The sequence below is a fragment of the Bison bison genome, unplaced genomic scaffold (genome assembly GCF_000754665.1).
Source record: "Bison bison bison isolate TAMUID 2011002044 unplaced genomic scaffold, Bison_UMD1.0 scf7180017864519, whole genome shotgun sequence".
In the NCBI taxonomy this organism is placed as follows: domain Eukaryota; kingdom Metazoa; phylum Chordata; class Mammalia; order Artiodactyla; family Bovidae; genus Bison; species Bison bison.
This window is the reverse complement of record NW_011495072.1, coordinates 2,469,587-2,488,067: the sequence shown is the minus strand read 5'-3', so window position 1 is coordinate 2,488,067 and position 18,481 is coordinate 2,469,587. Positions and strand designations below refer to the sequence as shown.

Below are 18,481 nucleotides of genomic sequence, written 5' to 3'. Positions count from 1 at the left end.
ACTTGCTCATAATAAAAAAAAATTGTTGTTTCTCTGAAATTCAAATTTGACTGGGTCTTCTGTATTTTCATTTGTTAAATCTGGCAACCTAATGTAAGAGGCCACCCACAAAAAGAGTGACAACAGACTGTAAGCACCAGGAGACGCTGGGGGCTTTGATGGACCCTTTGGTTCATGGCAGTCCTGGAGGCGCAGCTGCTAATCATCTTCAGCTACATGTCACGGTATGGTAGAGGAAGACTCAGATATACCAAACAACAAACACAGCTGTGCAAGCCAGCACCACGCAGGACACGCAAAACACGCCTGTGGGCTGAACGGAGCCCGTGGCTGCCAGTTTCTGACTTTTGTCATACAGTCAAAACAGAAAAGAAAACCCCAAACCACAAAAATTCTCTGCTGCTTATCTTCTATGAACTATGAAACTATATAACCAAGTTGGCTGGGGCTGTATATGGTCCCAAATAAATTGCTTTCCGAAAGTAGACTGCTTGGGCTACATGTAGTGTAAAACATGGCAAGGTTTTTGTTATATCTATGTAGTTGCTCCAAAGTTTTGTGTATGTGTCTGCGTGTGTTAGGGGTAGAATGTTATTCGGTTGACTGCTTCCTTCCTGTATGTTTGCTATGTTCTAAATACAAGTTGACACTAACTTAAAAGCCAAATGTCAACATTTTTCACGCAACATGCGACAAAAATGAATTTGAGGCAATCATGGTTTTAAGACTCTCACAATTTAGACAGGAAAGCATATAAAAAAGTCATTATAGTACAACATGGTCAGTATGACAACAAATATGTATACGCTACTTTGCTATCAGACGAGAGAATAACTGAGAAGTGTATTTAAGATTGCTCCTTTGAAATCTATAACTATTTTACAGAAAAATATTAAGTATAATTACCTTCAGTAACATGACTTTTTGTAGTTTCCTCCATTTTAGGGAAAGACTGAAATGAAGAGAGAGTTCCTTAATAGTAATTATTATATTACATACAAAATTTACTTTGTTTAGCAAGATTCTTCTTTATATAGGCAAATTGATCTTTTATGGAAACTACTGTAAAATGAATTAGTTTTTAATGCTGATACAAAAAGTGATTTTTCTTTTAGTCATTTCATTTAGCAAATTTCTAAAAGTGGAAATCATTCTACACTTAAGTGTAGAAATTGCTTTTTCTTCCTTCTTCCAATTTCATTTATTAATTCATACATTTCAATGAATGCCAGCTTCTCTGAAGACAATAAAAACTTTTATTTAAGAGCCTTCAGAATTATTCATGAGTTAAGGAAGAGACTGTGGCTACTGCTGCTACTGCTAAGTTGCTTCAGTCGTGTCCGACTCTGTGTGACCCCATAGACGGCAGCCCACCAGGCTCCTCTGTCCCTGGGATTCTCCAGGCAAGAATACTGGAGTGGGTTGCCATTTCCTTCTCCAATGCATGAAAGTGAAAAGTGAAAGTGAAGTCACTCAGTCATGTCCGACTCTTAGCGACACCATGGACTGCAGCCCACCAGACTCCTCCGTCCATGGGATTTTCCAGGCAAGAGTACTGGAGTGGGTTGCCATTGTCTTCTCTGAAGGAAGAGACTAAAACGCATCATATTGGGATTCTCTGGTGGCTCAGATAGTAAAAGAGTTTGCCTGCAAATGTGGGAGACCTAGGTTCAGTCCCTGGGTCAGGAAGATCCCCTGAAGGAGATGGCAACCAACTCCAGTATTCTTGCCTGGAGAATCCCAGGGACAGAGGAGCCTGGCAGGCCAGTCCACAGGGTCACAAATGACTAAGAGACTTCACTTTCACTTTCTTTCAAAAAGTGTTTACAAAATGTGATACATATAAGGAATCAGGGTTCCACAGAAATAAGAAATTATAAGGAGGGGGAAAAACCTTCATAAAAGTGACAGAAATAGCTGTTATTTACAATATTTTGTCTTGATGCATTGAATACTGAAACAAAAGCAAAAAACACTGGACTAGAAAACATTTCTTTCTCACCATAACCAGCTTGAGGAGATCTGCAGCATTGCCTCTCTCCTCCTCAGTTCTGGAATCTTTAACTGTCATTTCCTGCAACTCATCTTCTTTCTTTAGAATATGGTTTATGTAATCCTAAATCAGTAGAATAAAAGAAATCAGTAAAACACAGAAGTATGGTAGAGAGAGACACAAAATAGTTAACAGCAACTGGAAATATTACAAAAGGTTAAGAATATGTAAGTTTACAATGCTCAGCAACCAGCTACTAGTCAAGCAATATGGAAAGGCTTTTCCTTAATATGTTAATAGGCAGAGACCCGAAAAGCTCAAGAGTAAAGCTGTAAGAGCCATGGGCCATTAGAACTGTCTGCAGACCTCAGATGGAGAAGGCAATGGCACCCCACTCCAGTACTCCTGCCTGGAAAATCCCATGGACGGAGGAGCCTGGTAGGCTGCAGTCCGTGGGGTCGCTAAGTGTTGGACACGACTGAGCGACTTCACTTTCACTCATTGGAGGAGGAAATAGCAACCCACTCCAGTGTTCTTGCCTGGAGAATCCCATGGGCAGAGGAGCCTGGTGGGCTGCCGTCTATGGGGTCGCACAGAGTCGGACACGACTGAAGCGACTTAGCAGCAGCAGCAGCACCAGCAGACCTCAGAGAAGCCCAGCTTCTCACTCTGTCCTCATCAATAAAATGGACAGAGCTGGGATAGATGATTTCTAGAGTCCTCTGCAGGTATAGTCTTCAAGATGATACTTATGAATGTAAGTGGCTCAGTTCATGCCTTTGCTGAAAACCATAAATACTTGAATTTTCATGAATAACGGTCCCCTGCCATATGCCAGGTGTTGGATATGTAGCCATAAACTAAACACATATGACACACGTTCTGAGATAGTGGACACTCTTGACAGTGAGGCACTGCAGACATGTTTAATAGTGAACTATATATCAGCAAAAGCTTCGATTGTTTCCAAAGACTAACTAAATCCTTTTCTTCCATGGAAGAATGAAGATTATTCAGGGAATCCTATTGCTTCCCATTTTCAACCAGTAACTAGCTGCCACTGATAAATAGACAGCCAGCAGTCTGTCAGAAATGCTCAACAAGTGTTATATAATACAACATGCCTGGTCACAGAAGGAGAAAAACTAGGAAATAACTTACATTAGGGACAAGTATCAAGTTAATATGCAGTTCTACCTTTTTCCAGAGGTTACTAGATCAGTTTTCCATAGAGTGAGAAAGGAGGACAACAATACTGCAATCACATTTAAAAGATACTTATCTTCTCAACGTCTTTGGAGCCTTAATACTTCCTCTACCTTATGGGAACCATGAAATATTTTCCATCATGCAACCTTCTACTGAAGATTGGCATTCATGTGTTGCATTAAATAAATATTGGTACAATTCCGTAAGTTCAGATTCCTTAGGAAACCAAGAGGAATGGTTGCCCTGTTGCTGATTCTTTTGGTCAGGTTACCTGCAATCCCTTACCTTCAGGGAAATCTGCAGTTTCAGTTTCACCTCATTCTTTATGACCTCGTGCTGGATGAACTGGCGTGTCTGTAGCACACTGGGGCTCTTCAGTATAGGGGCTGGAGTGTTCACTAACTGTTTGGAGCCAATGTCGAGACCCTTCCAAATCTGAGTGCCAAACGGAGGTCCTGGAGTTTTTTTCTGTCACCAAAATAAGCAAAACTATCATCAAAGAAATGAGTATGTTTTAATATTAGACTTTTTCTTCCACTGTGTACTTATTATGTAGACACTATGCTCAAACTACCGCACAATCGTACTCATCTCACACGCTAGCAAAGTGATGGCCAAATTCTCCAAGGTAGGCTTCAACAGTACGTGAACTGTGAACTTCCAGATGTTCCAGCTGGATTTAGAAAAGGCAGAGGAACCAGAGATCAAATTGCCAACATCCATTGGATCATCGAAAAACAGAGAGTTCCCGTAAAACATCTACTTCTGCTTTACTGACTACACCAAAGCCTTTGATTGTGTGGATCACAACAAACTGTAGAAAATTCTTAAAGAGACGGGAATACCGGATCACCTGACCTGCCTCCTGAGAAATCTGTGTGCACGTCAGGAAGCAACAGTTAAAACTGGGCATGGAACAACAGACTGGTTCCAAATCAGGAAAGGAGTACATCGAGGCTATATATTGTCACCCTGCTTATTTAACTTATATGCAGAGTACATCATGAGAAACGCTGGGCTGGAAGACGCTCAAGCTGGAATCAAGATTTCTGGGAGAAATACCAATAACCTCAGATATGCCGATGACACCACCCTTATGGCAGAAAGTGAAGAACTATAAAGCCTCTTGATGAAAGTGAAAGAGGAGAGTGAAAAAGTTGGCTTAAAGTTCAACATTCAGAAAACTAAGATCATGGCACCTGGTTCCATCACTTCATGGCAAATAGATGGGGAAACAGTGGAAACACTGAGAGACTTTATTTTGAGGGGCTCCAAAATCACTGCAGATGGTGACTGCAGCTATGAAATTAAAAGATGCTGGTTCCTTGGAAGAAAAGTTATGATCAACCTAGACAGCGTATTGAAAAGCAGAGACATTCATTACTTTGCCAACAAAGGTCCATCTAGTCAAAGCTATAGTTTTTCCAGTAGTCATGTATGGATGTGAGAACTGTACTATAAAGAAAGCTGAGCGCCAAAGAATTGATGCTTTTGAGTTGTGGTGTTGGAGAAGACTCTTGAGAGTCCCTTGGACTGCAAGAAGATCCAACCAGTCCATCCTAAAGGAAATCAGTCCTGAATATTCATTGGAAGGACTGATGCTGAAGCTGAAACTCCAATAATTTGGCCACCTTATGCAAAGAACTGACTCATTTGAAAAGACCCTGATGCTGGAAAAGATTGAAAGTGGGATGAGAAGGGGATGACAGAGGATGAGATGGTTGGATGGCATCGCTGACTCAATAGACATGAGTCTGAATAAATTCTGGGAGTTGGAGATGGACAGGGAGGCTGGCATGCTGCATTGCATGGGGTTGCAGAGTCGGACAAGACTGAGTGACTGAACTGAACTGAACTGAGACACTATATGCTAGGAACCTCTCATTAGTGAATACAATAGTGAAAAAAAAAGGGATCCCTGCTCTCAAAATGGAAAATTAGGAATGAACTGGACAAGTTTTCCTCTTTATATGTGTTACCAAAAATAAGGACATTTTAAAATCCTGTTGCCTAATATCCTACTGGATAGCATTTAAGGGAATGCTAAGCCATGCTGTTGCCATGGTGATGCAGCAGAAGCCTTGTTTATGCCAAATGCATGAGACTACCTGGGCTTCCCAGGTGGCTCTAGTGGTAAAGAACCTGCCTGACAATGCAGGAGATGCAAGAGACATTGGTTTGATCCCTGGGTTGCGAAGATCCACTGGAGGGGGAAATGGCCTCCCACTCCAGTATTCTTCTGTAGAAAATCCCATGGACAAGGGAGCCTGGTGGGCTACAGTCCATAGCATCACAAAGAGCTGGACATGACTGAAGTGATTTAGCACACACACATATTTTTATACCCACAGAGAGCCTAAAACATTTGGAATTAAGCTTGGAGAGATCCTTTGAAGGAAAAATCAAGCCATAGATCTGGGTGGTCTTTGAGCTCACTCTAGATTAAGCATGCTGCCAGAATCTTCCCAGGATCTCTTCTGCAGAAATGTGTGCCTTGTGTCGATGCACATCTCTTATGTTTTTTTGTAATTGACTTTCAGGAGTTGTGTGGGCTTGATGTGTTTCATTTTAAGTTGCTCTTCATGTCAAATGCATGGTCAGTGACAGCTACTCAGGAGCTTGCCTGGGCTGGGTCACTCCACTGGTCAGAGGTCACAGCTATAGGAATTTTGGAGGAAGAGAAGGAACTTCCTTCATTCATCTCAAATGTGGTATATTATTTTTCATAATGCAATAAATACATTCAACTTGGAGATAGCCTTTGTAAACCATATGGTATGAACTTTCAATTTTCAGATAAGGAAGCAGAGATCAAGGGTGACTTGTCTCAAATTCCATATTAATAATTGATAAAGTCAAGATTAGAATTCAGATCACCTTCATTCACCATGTTGATTACAGGTACCAAACTGAAACAGAGGGTTAGGCGATCTTTGCTATCTTAAGAGTTCATTACCTGTGCTTCCACTACTATAAGACTGGATAAAGAAACCAAGATAATCATAACTAAAAAACATTATCCTCCTCACTTCACAGTACTATCTTTCCCTGATCATGTTACCAATGCCTTCACTGATTTAACAATTTAACATCTGACAGTTTGCTGGACATATTACATAAACTGCTTGCAAAATTAAATGACAAACCTGGCAAGATGCAGGACTTTATGATTTCTTAAGATATTTTCTTTCATTCTTTAAAAAAATCTGAGGCGAGGCTTCTCTAAGCTGACACAATTACAATGCTTACTTTTTAACACTGAGATTCCGAGTCCGTATATTTAATGTTTCACGTTATTCTTACATACTCAGTTTGTGCATTAATAAATTAAGAACAAAGGGAAAGTGAAAGACCTCAGATTGTGCGTTAAAACTAGCAAATATTGGGAGAAAGGAAGCTTTCTATATTGCATAGTATCAGTAATGGGTTACTCAGAGTAGATATTTTTATATGATAGGAAGATGTTCAAACCAGCAATGTAGACTAAAAAAATAAAATTGAGATTAGTCAGGTATATTTCTCCAAAATCTACAAATGTCAAAGTATTCAAATATAAAACTCCTTGATCCTGTTAACAATTTATAAAAGAATGAAAAGAAGTGAATATACAGGAGAAGACCTGAGCTCTGATCCATGGATGGATGGATATGCATATATGGTAACTTCACAGCAGGAAAATTTATACCTGAACTGAGGGAAAGGTCTCCCATGTCCTTGACTGGAGATTAGGAGGAACAATCGTATCTAATTCTTTCTTCACTAGCCATGGTGACACTTCATGGAAAGGGCGAAGGACGGTGATGCTCAGGGCACCTGGGTCACAGAGAGTTAGCAGAGGGTCATGTCTCTGTCAGAAATACTGGGAGAAATTCGGCAAATATTAAACACATTTGATAAGCCAGACACGGCGATCATGCTTAAGGACCTCCACGCTAATAAGGAAAGTCTTTTAGTCAGAGTAACATCTAAAAGCTGCATTCAGACCACTTGAAAGCATTAATTGACACTTCGCTGTCCTTCAGAAATCAGACGCAAGTCCTGTCAGTTCTACCACTAAGCATCTCTTGAGTTCATCCACCTTTTTCCCCTCCACTGACCCAACCTTAGACTATTTCCCACAGAGAGATCCTGTTTTGGACCTCAGCAACAATGAACTTTTCTTCCCACCTCTACTCTGTGAATGAACCTCCTTCCACAGGCAGGGTGACTGACTGTGTTAGTCCACCATGTAGACTTTTCTTTGACTTCCCATCGTTTATATGATAAAACTGAGGCCTTCATGTTTTCTCCTGCCTCCTCAACTTGGGCTATTTTCCCTTCTATACTTTGGCTCCTTTGGCCTTTTGTCCTCTGTTCCAAGCTTCCTGCTTTGTATTCCCTCTTCCAAGAAAGCTCCTCCTCCTCTTTTAATTAGTGCCTACTTATCCAGCAGTTCTTGGCTCCAGCGTTTTCAGGAAAGCCTTCTAGATTATGTCAGGCTCCCCTGTTAGATGCTCTCATGGAACCGTATTCCTTTACTCCATACTCCTTATCCCAATTTATAAGCATACAGGTATTTGTGTGACTATGTAATTAACGCCCATCTCTTTCCTTAGACTCTAAGCTTTGTGAAAGCAGGGTTTGTTGCTCTCTTAGCTCACCATTGTATCCCTAACATCCAGCCAAGTTTTGGTACATGGTGGGTTATCATGTAGATGCTAAATGACTGACTAATGAAGCAATTTGAGATGAATTCTTATTCTCTCACAGTTCTACACACACACTGTACAACCAGTCAGAGCTCCCCACTTTCCATATTCATAGAGAAAAAGCAAATTTATTATACCACACACATGTACATTGATGCATTCAAAGATACAACTGCATATAGAGGTGGGCATACTCATAAATGAATACAAAATATACCCCACCTATCAGAGAAAAGATAAAACAGGAAACACACACGTAAACCTAGATAGACACAGCATATTGCTTTGGTGCATGGATAACATGGAAGCTTTTTTGTTTTTTCTGTGCTTAAATACACACGTTACATATACAGTGGTTCTTACCTAATGCAATGTATGTCTCTATTTTTTGGTCATACACTAATTTCTTGAAATTAATGAAAATATGTAAATGCCCAGTGAATATAATACATAACTTATCCTATATTTCAGGTTGGATTTCTAACTGACACATCAAATCTACTTTATTCTCTTGTTATACTAAATTCATCAAGGCAACACCATCAAAATGACAAAAAATGAAGTTAGGAAATATACCTCACTTTTGTTTTTTACTACTAAGACGAAACTGACACATAAGTAGGAACCTAGGTACATAACTAAATCTACCTAACAAGCCTAAATGCAGATACAGATCTCCTTATAGGTAGGAAAGGGACTCACACAATTTACACAGGTTGATGCTTAGATAAAGCATAGTACAAACATACATCACTGCACAACCAGGCTGACATGGCCAGGTGGAAAGCAGAGTTGAAAAGTGAGCAAAGGGGAAAACATAGCAACCACATCAGGGTAGACTGGATATGGAGGATGAGAGTTGGTAAAGGACACAGCAACTTCCAGTCTGGCTCTCTACCTGGTTGTTCCTGTACTGGCTCTTGAAGAACTACAGTAGTTGATTCTCCATATGCCAAGGAGAGGTACTCTTCTATGTCACTGTCCCGAAGAAGCTCCACTCCTGATCCATCAGCATAGATAACAAAAAACCTGTTTGCAGAAATAAAAATCAGATCCCTTGACACATTCAGCTAAAATGCTCCTTAAACTTGGAACTGAAAATAAAAGTCATGATTTTATTCTTATCATATTACCTGGGGACATGTTCACCATAGATTTGCAGATGATTCTTATGAAGGTGAGTGGATGACAAACTGTCATAACCTTCAGCTTTTGCATTTAAATCATCTTCCAGGTTGTTTTCAGGTAGGATGGTTGATGCACTACCATCAGCCATGACCTAAGGGACACAGTAGATAAGCAACTAAAAAAAAAAGCCATAAAGCTTACATTTTTGTTGATCTCACTTGAGAAAGCAGGTAATCTTTTGGATATTCAGAAAATCAAAGATATTTACTTATAAGGTATTATTCCCTAAGTATTTTGTTGTTGTTTAGCCACAAAGTCATGTCTGACTCTTGCAACCCCATGGACTGTAGCTCACCAGGCTCCTCTGTCCATGGGATTTCCCAGGCAAGAATACTGGAGCAGGTTGCCATTTTCTCCTCCAGGGGAATCTTCCCAACCCAGGGATGGAATCCACATCTCCTGTATTGGCAGGTGGATTCTTTACTGCTGAGCCACCAGGGAAGCCCCAGTAGACTGCATTAATAAAAGTGAAAATGTAGTAGCACATCTTCACTGACAAACTACACCGAGAATGTGAAAACAAACGGGAAGACAAGCCAGAGTACAATCAGAGGAAGGCGACTAGTATGGCAGGGGACACACCAGGGGACAATCTTATCTTCTGAGGATAAGTTCAGGGAACTGGGAATTTAAACATGGAGGAAAGACTACTCATGTGACAGTTGTCTTGAAACATTAAGAGTGACAGTATGGATTCTAAGCACAGAATTAGAGACTCATGGATAGACCACCCTGGGAAACAGATGGAGGTTCACTCTGAGATGTACATTCCTAGCCATTGCTACTGTCAAGATACAGAGTGTGGTTTAGGCTGAAAGGCCACTGAAGGGAAGGCACAAGAAGAACATCAAAGCCTAGAGTAATGCTTGGCTTAGATGTTTCAACTTGGAGGGTTTGGGCTTTAGGTTTCAATTTCAGTTCATTGTAAATCAAAGTCTCTTAGTAGCCTGAACTCAGGCTGTGAAGAGTCTCACTTACTTAGCACAGAAAAACAAACCTGGATCAGGCCCAGTCTGCACCCCATGCAAAGCTGGGGACTCTTTGTCAGGGTTTCAAATCTAAAAAGTAACTTTGCCACCCACTAGCCGACATATGAAATTCCACCAAGGGGTGAGGAGTGGGAAAAAAGTGCCTAGAGAAAGGGCTGGTGGACCTCTCCTTGTCAAGGGCCAGATAGTATGTATTTTAGGGTTTGTAGGCCATAGAGTTTCTGTTGCAACTAGTCAATGCTGCCATTATATGCAAAAGCAGCCACAGGTAATATGTAAACAAATAAGCATGGCTATGTTCCAATAAAACTTTATATAATGACACTGAAATTGAATTTCCTATAATTTTCTGTGTCATAAAATACTCTTCTCCTTCTGATTTTCCCCAACCGTTTAAAAACGTAAAATGTAGTCAGCCTGCGTTTTTAACTCAAGGGCGCATATAAACAAGTGACCATGTTTGTCACTGCCTGGCTTAGCAATAAGAGGAAGGACAGAGAAACAGAACACAGAGCTCTACCACGGACCAGCTAAGCACCTCACCAGGCTTCCCACCTCCCCATCCTCAGTCCTCCTGGAACCCTCACGCTGATAATATTTCTAAGGATTCTCTACCTAGTCAAACAGACTTGCCTGCTATCCTGTGTATTTTCTCTCCCTTAAACCCAGATACAGAGCATTCTTACACTGTTCTTCGTTGTTGACATTATTTTTAGATGTTTAGTAACTTTCCCCCCTTTTTGTTCTAATTATTTATTTGGCTTTACCATTTCAACCATCCTCATTGTTGGGTTTGCTATCCCCTGCTGCTGCTGCTAAGTCGCTTCAGTCATGTCCGACTCTGTGAGACCCCATAGACAGCAGCCCACCAGGCTCCCCCATCCCTGGGATTCTCCAGGCAAGAACACTGGAGTGGGTTGCCATTTCCTTCTCCAATGAAGCATAATCGAGAATTAAAGCTACTGACATTAATTGCTGTTGTCCAAAGCACTGACAGTAAGTAGATAACTAATCCCAAGGCAGCTAAGATAAAAAGCTATTTGGGAGCTCTCTAGGGTGAAATATCTCAAAAGCAAACCCATCGCCTCTCTCTCCATACTAATGATGCACTTTACCTGAAAGGTATTTCCTTCGGGATCCATGACCTCACAGATAACCTCTGATGTGTGTTTCATGATGTACCTGCTAGCTCTCAGCTGCTCACGTTTTTGAAAAGGATGGTATATGTCACTGCTTGATTCATGGCAATATATAGCTGAACAGTCCCTATCAATATGAAGACAGCCTGTGTTTGGAGGTAACACCTGAAAGGGTCACACACAGAGATAAATTATTCAAAATTTCTTGATTGATTTGAGAGATTTAGAAAATCACTTAAGGAAAAAATACTATCCATTGACTTGAGACACAAACGTATTTTCAGGAAGAAAACAAAAGAGGATGTAAGTTTGGGGAAAGACTACTTAATAAGGAGGCAAATAATGATTAGGATATAATTGTTCCTGCATCTCATATTTTATCTACTCACTTTAATACTTCTTCCAGTTAATGCAATCTACACCCCTTCTTTTTTCAGATATTTAATTAAAGTATTAAAAGCATATGTTAAGTAAACACACTTGACCCTATTCAAAACTCTTGGAATCCTTTAATGTTTTTGGGCAAGGAGCATCTTCAAAGGGGTCAACAGCAATGGGACAAATGCTTTCAGAAGCTTTTATTTTTCCTCATTCCTCTGGTGGCTGACACAGACCTTAAGTAATAGCTTTTGTATAATGACTTCTGGTTTGGATAGCCTCTTTGAGATATAATTCACATGCCATATATTCTCCCCTTTAAAGTGTTCATTCAGTGGATTTTAGTATGTTCAAAAACTTGTGCAAACATGATCACTAATTCCAGAACATTTCCATTGTCCTGCAAAGAAACCCTGATGCCATTAGTCATTCTGCACCTCTCCTGTCTCTGGCAACCACTGACCTGCTGTCTCTGTGGATTTGACTATTTCAGACATTCTGTAGAAATGGAAGCATGTGATACTTGGCACCTCTTGTGCCTGGCTTCTTTCACTTGGCATAAAGTTTTTAAGCTTCATTTATATTGTAGTGTGTATCAATACTTCATTCTGTTTATTTCCACTTCAGTTTAGATGTGTGAAATTTTAAAAGTTTTTATGCTAAAATGAACTCAAGTTTTTTCAATTTAGGTAGTTTGGGGAGATTTGAAACTGAAATCAAGCCTACATTTGCTAAACTATGCTATGCTAAGTCACTTCAGTCGTGTCTGACTCTGTGAGACCCCATAGACGGCAGCCCATTAGGCTCCCCCGTCCCTGGGATTCTGCAGGCAAGAACACTGGAGTGGGTTGCCATTTCCTTCCTCAATGCATGAAAGTGAAAAGTGAAAGTGAAGTCGCTCAGTTGTGTCCGACTCTTTGCTAAACTGAGGAGTTCAAAGTTCACAAATTCAGCCGTTAAGTCCTCAATTTTCCCATTGTTTGACTTGCAATTGCCCAGGACAAGTTCTCAAATAGCTGCCAGAGTCTGCTTCCTCAGCTCCAGGTAGATCCTTCTCTTCATGGCCATGTTTCTCTCTTCCCCTACTCTTCAAACTTAACTTTCTGTGGCAGGTGGTGGCAGGGGTTGGGGAGAGGTGTCCCAGCCTGTGCAGCAAGGGCCAATGGAAGGGGTCTACTTGCAGCAGACATATGAAAACCACAATGAGGTATCGCCTCACACTGGCCAGAATGGCCCTTATCAAAAAGTCTACAAATAAGAGATGCTGGAGAGGGCTGGAGAAAAAGGAGCCCTCCTACATTGTTGGTGCGAATGTAAATTGGTATGGCCACTATGGAGAATAGTATGGAGGTTCCTTAAAAAATTAAAAATAGAGCTACCATATGACCCTGCACTCCCACTCCTGGGCATATATCCAGAGAAAAACATGGGAAAGGATACATGCAATAGCCAAGATATGGAAGCAACCTGTGTCCATAGAGAAATGGGTACAGAAGATGTGGGACATGTATATGATGGAGATATATATTACCAGCCATTAAAAAGAGTGAAACATGCCATCTGCAGCAACATGGATGGACCTAGAGACTGTCATACTGAGTGAAGACACACAGAGAGATATGACATTACTTACATGTGGAATCTAAAAAAGTGGTACCAATAAACTTACTTATAAAACGGAAACAGACTCACAGAGAGCAAACTTATGGTTACCAGGAGGAAAGGGTAGACAGAAGAGGTGGGGAGTTTGGAATCTACATGTACACACTGCTATATTTAAGATGGATAACCAACAAGGACCTAGTGTATAGCACAGGGAACTCTGCTCAATGCTATATAGCAGCCTGGATGGGAGGGGAGTTCGGGGGTACAATGACTACGTGTGTGTGTGTGTGGCTGAGTTGCTTTGCTGTGTACCTGGAACTATCACAAAGAACTAAAAAAAAAGATTTGCATTTTCCACTTTTCTATATGTCTTATGTCTTTGGTTTCCCTTCTAGTCATCCATCAGTGCCTTCTTTTGTTTTAAATAGATTATTTTCAAGTGTGCCATTTTAATTCCATTGTTTCTTTTACTATATATTTTTGAGTTATTTTCTTAGTGTCTTCTGGGTATTACAATTAACATCTTAATTTATAACTGTTATTGTCAAAACTTACATCTTTATATGTTTTATAATAGTGGTTTTATGTAGTTGCCTTTTAAATAAAAAAGGTCACAAAAATACATGTATACTGTCTTTTATATTTACCTATATTGTTATCTTTACCAGTACTATTTATGTATAATTGAATTGCTGTGTAGTGTTCTTTTGTTTCAGCCTGAAGGATTCCCTTTAGATTTTCTTGTAGGGAATGTCTAAGAGCAACAAATTCTTTCAGTTTTTGTTTCCCTGGAACTATATTAATTTCTTCATTTTAGGATAATTTTACTGAAAAGAGGGATTTTTGGTTGATGATCTTTTTCTTTAAGCATTTTGAATATGTCATATCACTGCCTTCTGACTCCATGTTTTCTGATGAGAACATAGCTATTAGTCTTATTGGATACCTCAATTTAAAAAATTTTTTATTATGATATAGTTGATTAACAATGTTGTGCTTTAGGGTTTTTCTTTTCTTTTTTTTTGAGATCTCTCATATTTGATGAGCCTTTTCTCATTGCTTGTGAGACTTTGTCTTCACACAATTTGACTGTGATGTGTCTAGGTGTGGATCTCCAAGTTTATCTTACTTGAATTTTGTTGAGATTTCTTGCAATTGTAGATAGTTTAATCACATTTGGTAAGTTTTAAGCCATTATTTCCTCAAATAATCTTTCAGCCCTTCTCTCTATTCCTTCTCAGACTCTCATTATGCATGCGTTAGTATGCCTGATGGTATCCTCTGAGGCTCTGTTCATTTTTCTTGATTCTTTTTTCTCTCTCTCCTCCAGCCTGCTTAATCTCAATTGATCTATTTTCAAGTCAGTTCAAATAATTGCTGATTATTTCTTCTGCCAGCCAAAATTTGATATTGAGCCTCATTAGCAAATTTTTCATTACAGTTATTATTCTTTCCAACTCCAGAATTTCTATGTGGTTCTTTTAAAAAATAGTTTCTATGTATTGATGTTCTATACTTTATGAAGCATCATTCTCATATTGTGCTTTAGTTCTTTATACAAGGCTTCTCACTTTTTAAAACAGAACAGGTGGCTTAAATTTGTCTCTTTAAATGCAGAGTCTGGGTTTCCACAGGGATGGTTTCTATTGATTGCTTCCTCCTTTCCCATCCCTGTTTATGGGCCAAAATCCCCCTCTTCCCCACTCCCCATGTCTTATAATTTTTTGTTGAAACTAGATACTTAAAAATAGTATTATGTACAACTCTGGAAATTAGATCCTTGCCCCAGGACTTGTTATTGCTACTTTTGTTGTTGTTGCTATTTGTTCAGTGATTCCCCTGACCGTTTCTTTAAAGTTTATATTGTCATGCGTGGGCCTAATCTGCTTGTTAGGCTTAGAGTTCTCCTCATAACTGGGCAGATACGTTCTTAAGTACTTTACACTAATAGATCTTTCAGCCTCTGCTGAGGGCTGTATGGGCTCTATGTGCATACTGGCGAATGCTTTCAATGCTGTAGTAGGAAGTTTGTAATTCCACCTTACCCTTCACTCCCTGCTTGTGCAGAGCTTCTTGATCAGCAAGAGTGAAAGATCAGGGCTTTCTGAGGCCTCTTATGGGCATGTTCATAGCCCTTCACAGAAGCGTGGCTTTCTAGATTCCAGAGAATATGTCAGAGCTTTTGAAAGCCCTCTACGGACTTCTCATTCTCCTTTTCTTTTTGACTCTTTTGTTTAGCCTCTTGTTTTTTGTCACTACTTCAACAGCTATAATGTTCAAGTATCACCCCCCTTTGGGGAAAAGTCTATTTGTAGGGAGTGAGTTCAGAATCAGACCAAATAAAGACAACCCCTGTTGAACAGAGGTTTCTAGAAAATGGACAGACAGGTCGAATGATGACAACATCTTGTGATGGATCTTTTGGGGAGCTCTAGATCTATTCTTCTTTCAGTGGCTGCAGGCCTGCTGGTTTTCACTGCTATCAGGCATGTGACAGTGTTGATGTTCAGGCTACCTTGGAGCTGGGGGAGGGGAGAGGAACGCGGCAAGCGAAATCACCACAATTCTTGCTGTTCTTCCCAAGACTGTCTTTTTTTTTTAATAATCTTCATATCATTATAGTCATTTAGTTGATTTCCAGACTTCTAAAAAGGTTGATTCTGTCAATAGTTCCAGCTTTCTAGTTGTTTTTAGAGAGCAGTAAGTGGATTTTTGAAGGTTCTTACTCCATCATTCTGGAAGTTTCTCAGATTCACTCTTTACTATTACACAGGCCAGAGAACTCTCCCTGGACCTTGACTAATTCTGAGGCTTCTCTGTGGTTTCAGGCATATTGTAGCATAGACACTGGTTGAATTTGTAATTTTCCCAGGCTCCATAGGTCCTCAATAAAATAGACTCAAACTGTCAGTTCAGTTCAGTTCAGTTGCCCAGTCATGGCTGACTCTTTGCAACCCCATGGACTGCAGCATGCCAGGCTTCCCTGTCCATCACCAACTCCCAGAACTTGCTCAATCAAACTCATGTCTATCGAGTCAATGATGCCATCCAACCATCTCGTCTTCTGTTGTCCCCTTCTCCTCCTGCCTTCCATATTTTCCAGCATCAGGGTCATTTCAAATGAGTCAACTCTTTGCATCAGGTAGCCAAAGTACTGGAGTTTCAGCTTCAGCATCAATCCTTTCAATGAATATTCAGGACTGATTTTCCTTAGGACTAACTGGTTGGATCTCCTTGCAGTCCAAGGGACTCTCAAGAGTCTTCTCCAGCACCACAGTTCAAAAGTATCAATTCTTCAGTGCTCAGCTTTCTTTATAGTCCAACTTTCACATCCATACATGACCACTGGAAAAACCATAGCTTTGACTAGATGGACCACTGTTGACAAAGTAATGTCTCTGCTTGTTAATACGTCAGATTGACTGTAATTTACTAAAAGCTGCTCTGGATAGAAAATGATGGCCTAACATTCCCAGAACTGAGACATATACACTAGGTGAAGCACCATCTAGAAAAGCCAAAAAGAAAACCTGTAAAAAGGAGATGGCTTTCCTTCTAGGAAGTTAGCCTGGAAAAACAGCTATGGTGGTTCAACACGACAAATATATCAATGACTTATATACATACGTACATAGTGTCTTCAATAGAGCAGCCAGTTGGCAAATAGAATTCTCGTGACTTTACATATCTATACTGCTCAGAGTTTAATATAAAACTTTCCTTTTTCAACTGATTTCACACACTGAGTAGAGGATAAGCCTCCCTCCATTATGACATTTGTTTACGGTACTGCTGATAAGGAAAAGGACCTTTGAAGCCCTTTTCAGTAGTATTCCTAAGAATGCTTATTACATTTCTTTAACTTCTCCCAAAGGAGTCAAGTTCAGATTGGTATAGAAGAGTTGTCAAATCTTATTCCAGTGTGCACATGCACACGCACACACACCCCTGTCCCCAGGAAGACACTCAATCTTCTGGTCTAGGGAAACAGCTTTCTGTTCCTAGACCCAAGGACAGAGGAAGATTCCCCATGGGAGACAACAGACCCATTATTTGTCATCTTGTCTCTCTGAAACCTTCCAACTGGGTGGATGTTCCCACCCCCAATTGTGAAACACTATAATCATAGACAATAATAGCTGTTACATCTACCTCCTCCTTGATGTTTTCAATCTTTTTAGTGCTGCTAAGGTATAGCAGTGGCCAAAATCAAGCTCTCTCTCTCTTTCACATTGCCTAAAATCCAGCCTCACTCATCACACTGCCCAGTGTCTTCATCCTGGTGAGTCAGTAAGGACACATGTGCCAAGGCCAATGAGGATGGGCAGAAGGTGGTTGTGAATGCCAGCTTTCAGATGGGCAGAAGGTGGTTGTGAATGCTCTATAAAATTATAGAACTATAAAATAAGTGTTGTTAAGCTTATTTGGAGTTTTTTTCCCCAGCTGGGAGCTAAGATATGTGTATTTCTCAATGAGGTACAATCAGTGTTTCAGGAGATGTGGGCAAACATGCTTCTACACAATTGTATCAGACACTGAATGTCTCCAGGTTGGATCTCTTTTCTGTTACATCTCTTCCTTCAGTGGTAACTTACACTGGTGCTAAAATTTCTTTGCCTTTATAGTTGTAACCAGCAGAGTCCAGGGCTATGATAAAAATAAGGCCTCATCACAGCATCACAGATTTTTATGACCTCTGGTAGGACATACAATACTGAAATACGATGCTTTCTTAAAAAATGAACATTCTGATAGCACAGGAACTCTGCTAAATGTTATGTGGAAGCCTGGATGGGAGGAGAGTTTGGGGGAGAATGGATACATGTGTATGTAAGGTTGAGTCTCTTTTCTGTTCACCTGAAACCATTACAACATTGTTAATCAGCTATGCTAAGTCACTTCAGTCATGTCCAACTCTGTGTGACCCCATAGACGGCAGCCCACCAGGCTCCTCTGTCCCTGGAATTCTACAGGCAAGAATACTGGAGTGGGTTGCCATTTCCTTCTCCAATCAGCTATACCCCAATACAGTCAGCTATACCCCAATACAAATATACCCCAATACAAAATAAAAAAGTTTTTTTTTAATTTTTTTTTAATTTTATTTTATTTTTAAACTTTACATAATTGTATTAGTTTTGCCAAATATCAAAATGAATCTGCCACAGGTATACATGTGTTCCCCATCCTGAACCCTCCTCCCTCCTCCCTCCCCATACCATATTTTGAATGTTATGTAGGGAAAAAAAGCATCCATTTCTCCAACTGCAGCCTTTCTTGGTCATCTCTCAC

At 40.1% G+C, this 18,481-nt stretch overlaps 1 protein-coding gene across 1 annotated transcript in view; it reads right to left on the bottom strand.

Annotated features, from left to right (window-relative positions):
• Window positions 1–18,481, bottom strand: part of SPAG17 (sperm associated antigen 17) — a 245,270-nt gene that overhangs the window by 35,812 nt on the left and 190,977 nt on the right. Inside the window, exons 32-38 of the mRNA XM_010830710.1 lie at window positions 11,183–11,371; window positions 9,024–9,169; window positions 8,789–8,919; window positions 6,888–7,015; window positions 3,488–3,670; window positions 2,003–2,116; window positions 907–952 (exon numbers count right to left, since the gene is read on the bottom strand). Of these exons, the coding sequence (XP_010829012.1) occupies window positions 907–952; window positions 2,003–2,116; window positions 3,488–3,670; window positions 6,888–7,015; window positions 8,789–8,919; window positions 9,024–9,169; window positions 11,183–11,371 (937 nt within the window). The remainder of the gene's footprint in view (window positions 1–906; window positions 953–2,002; window positions 2,117–3,487; window positions 3,671–6,887; window positions 7,016–8,788; window positions 8,920–9,023; window positions 9,170–11,182; window positions 11,372–18,481) is intronic.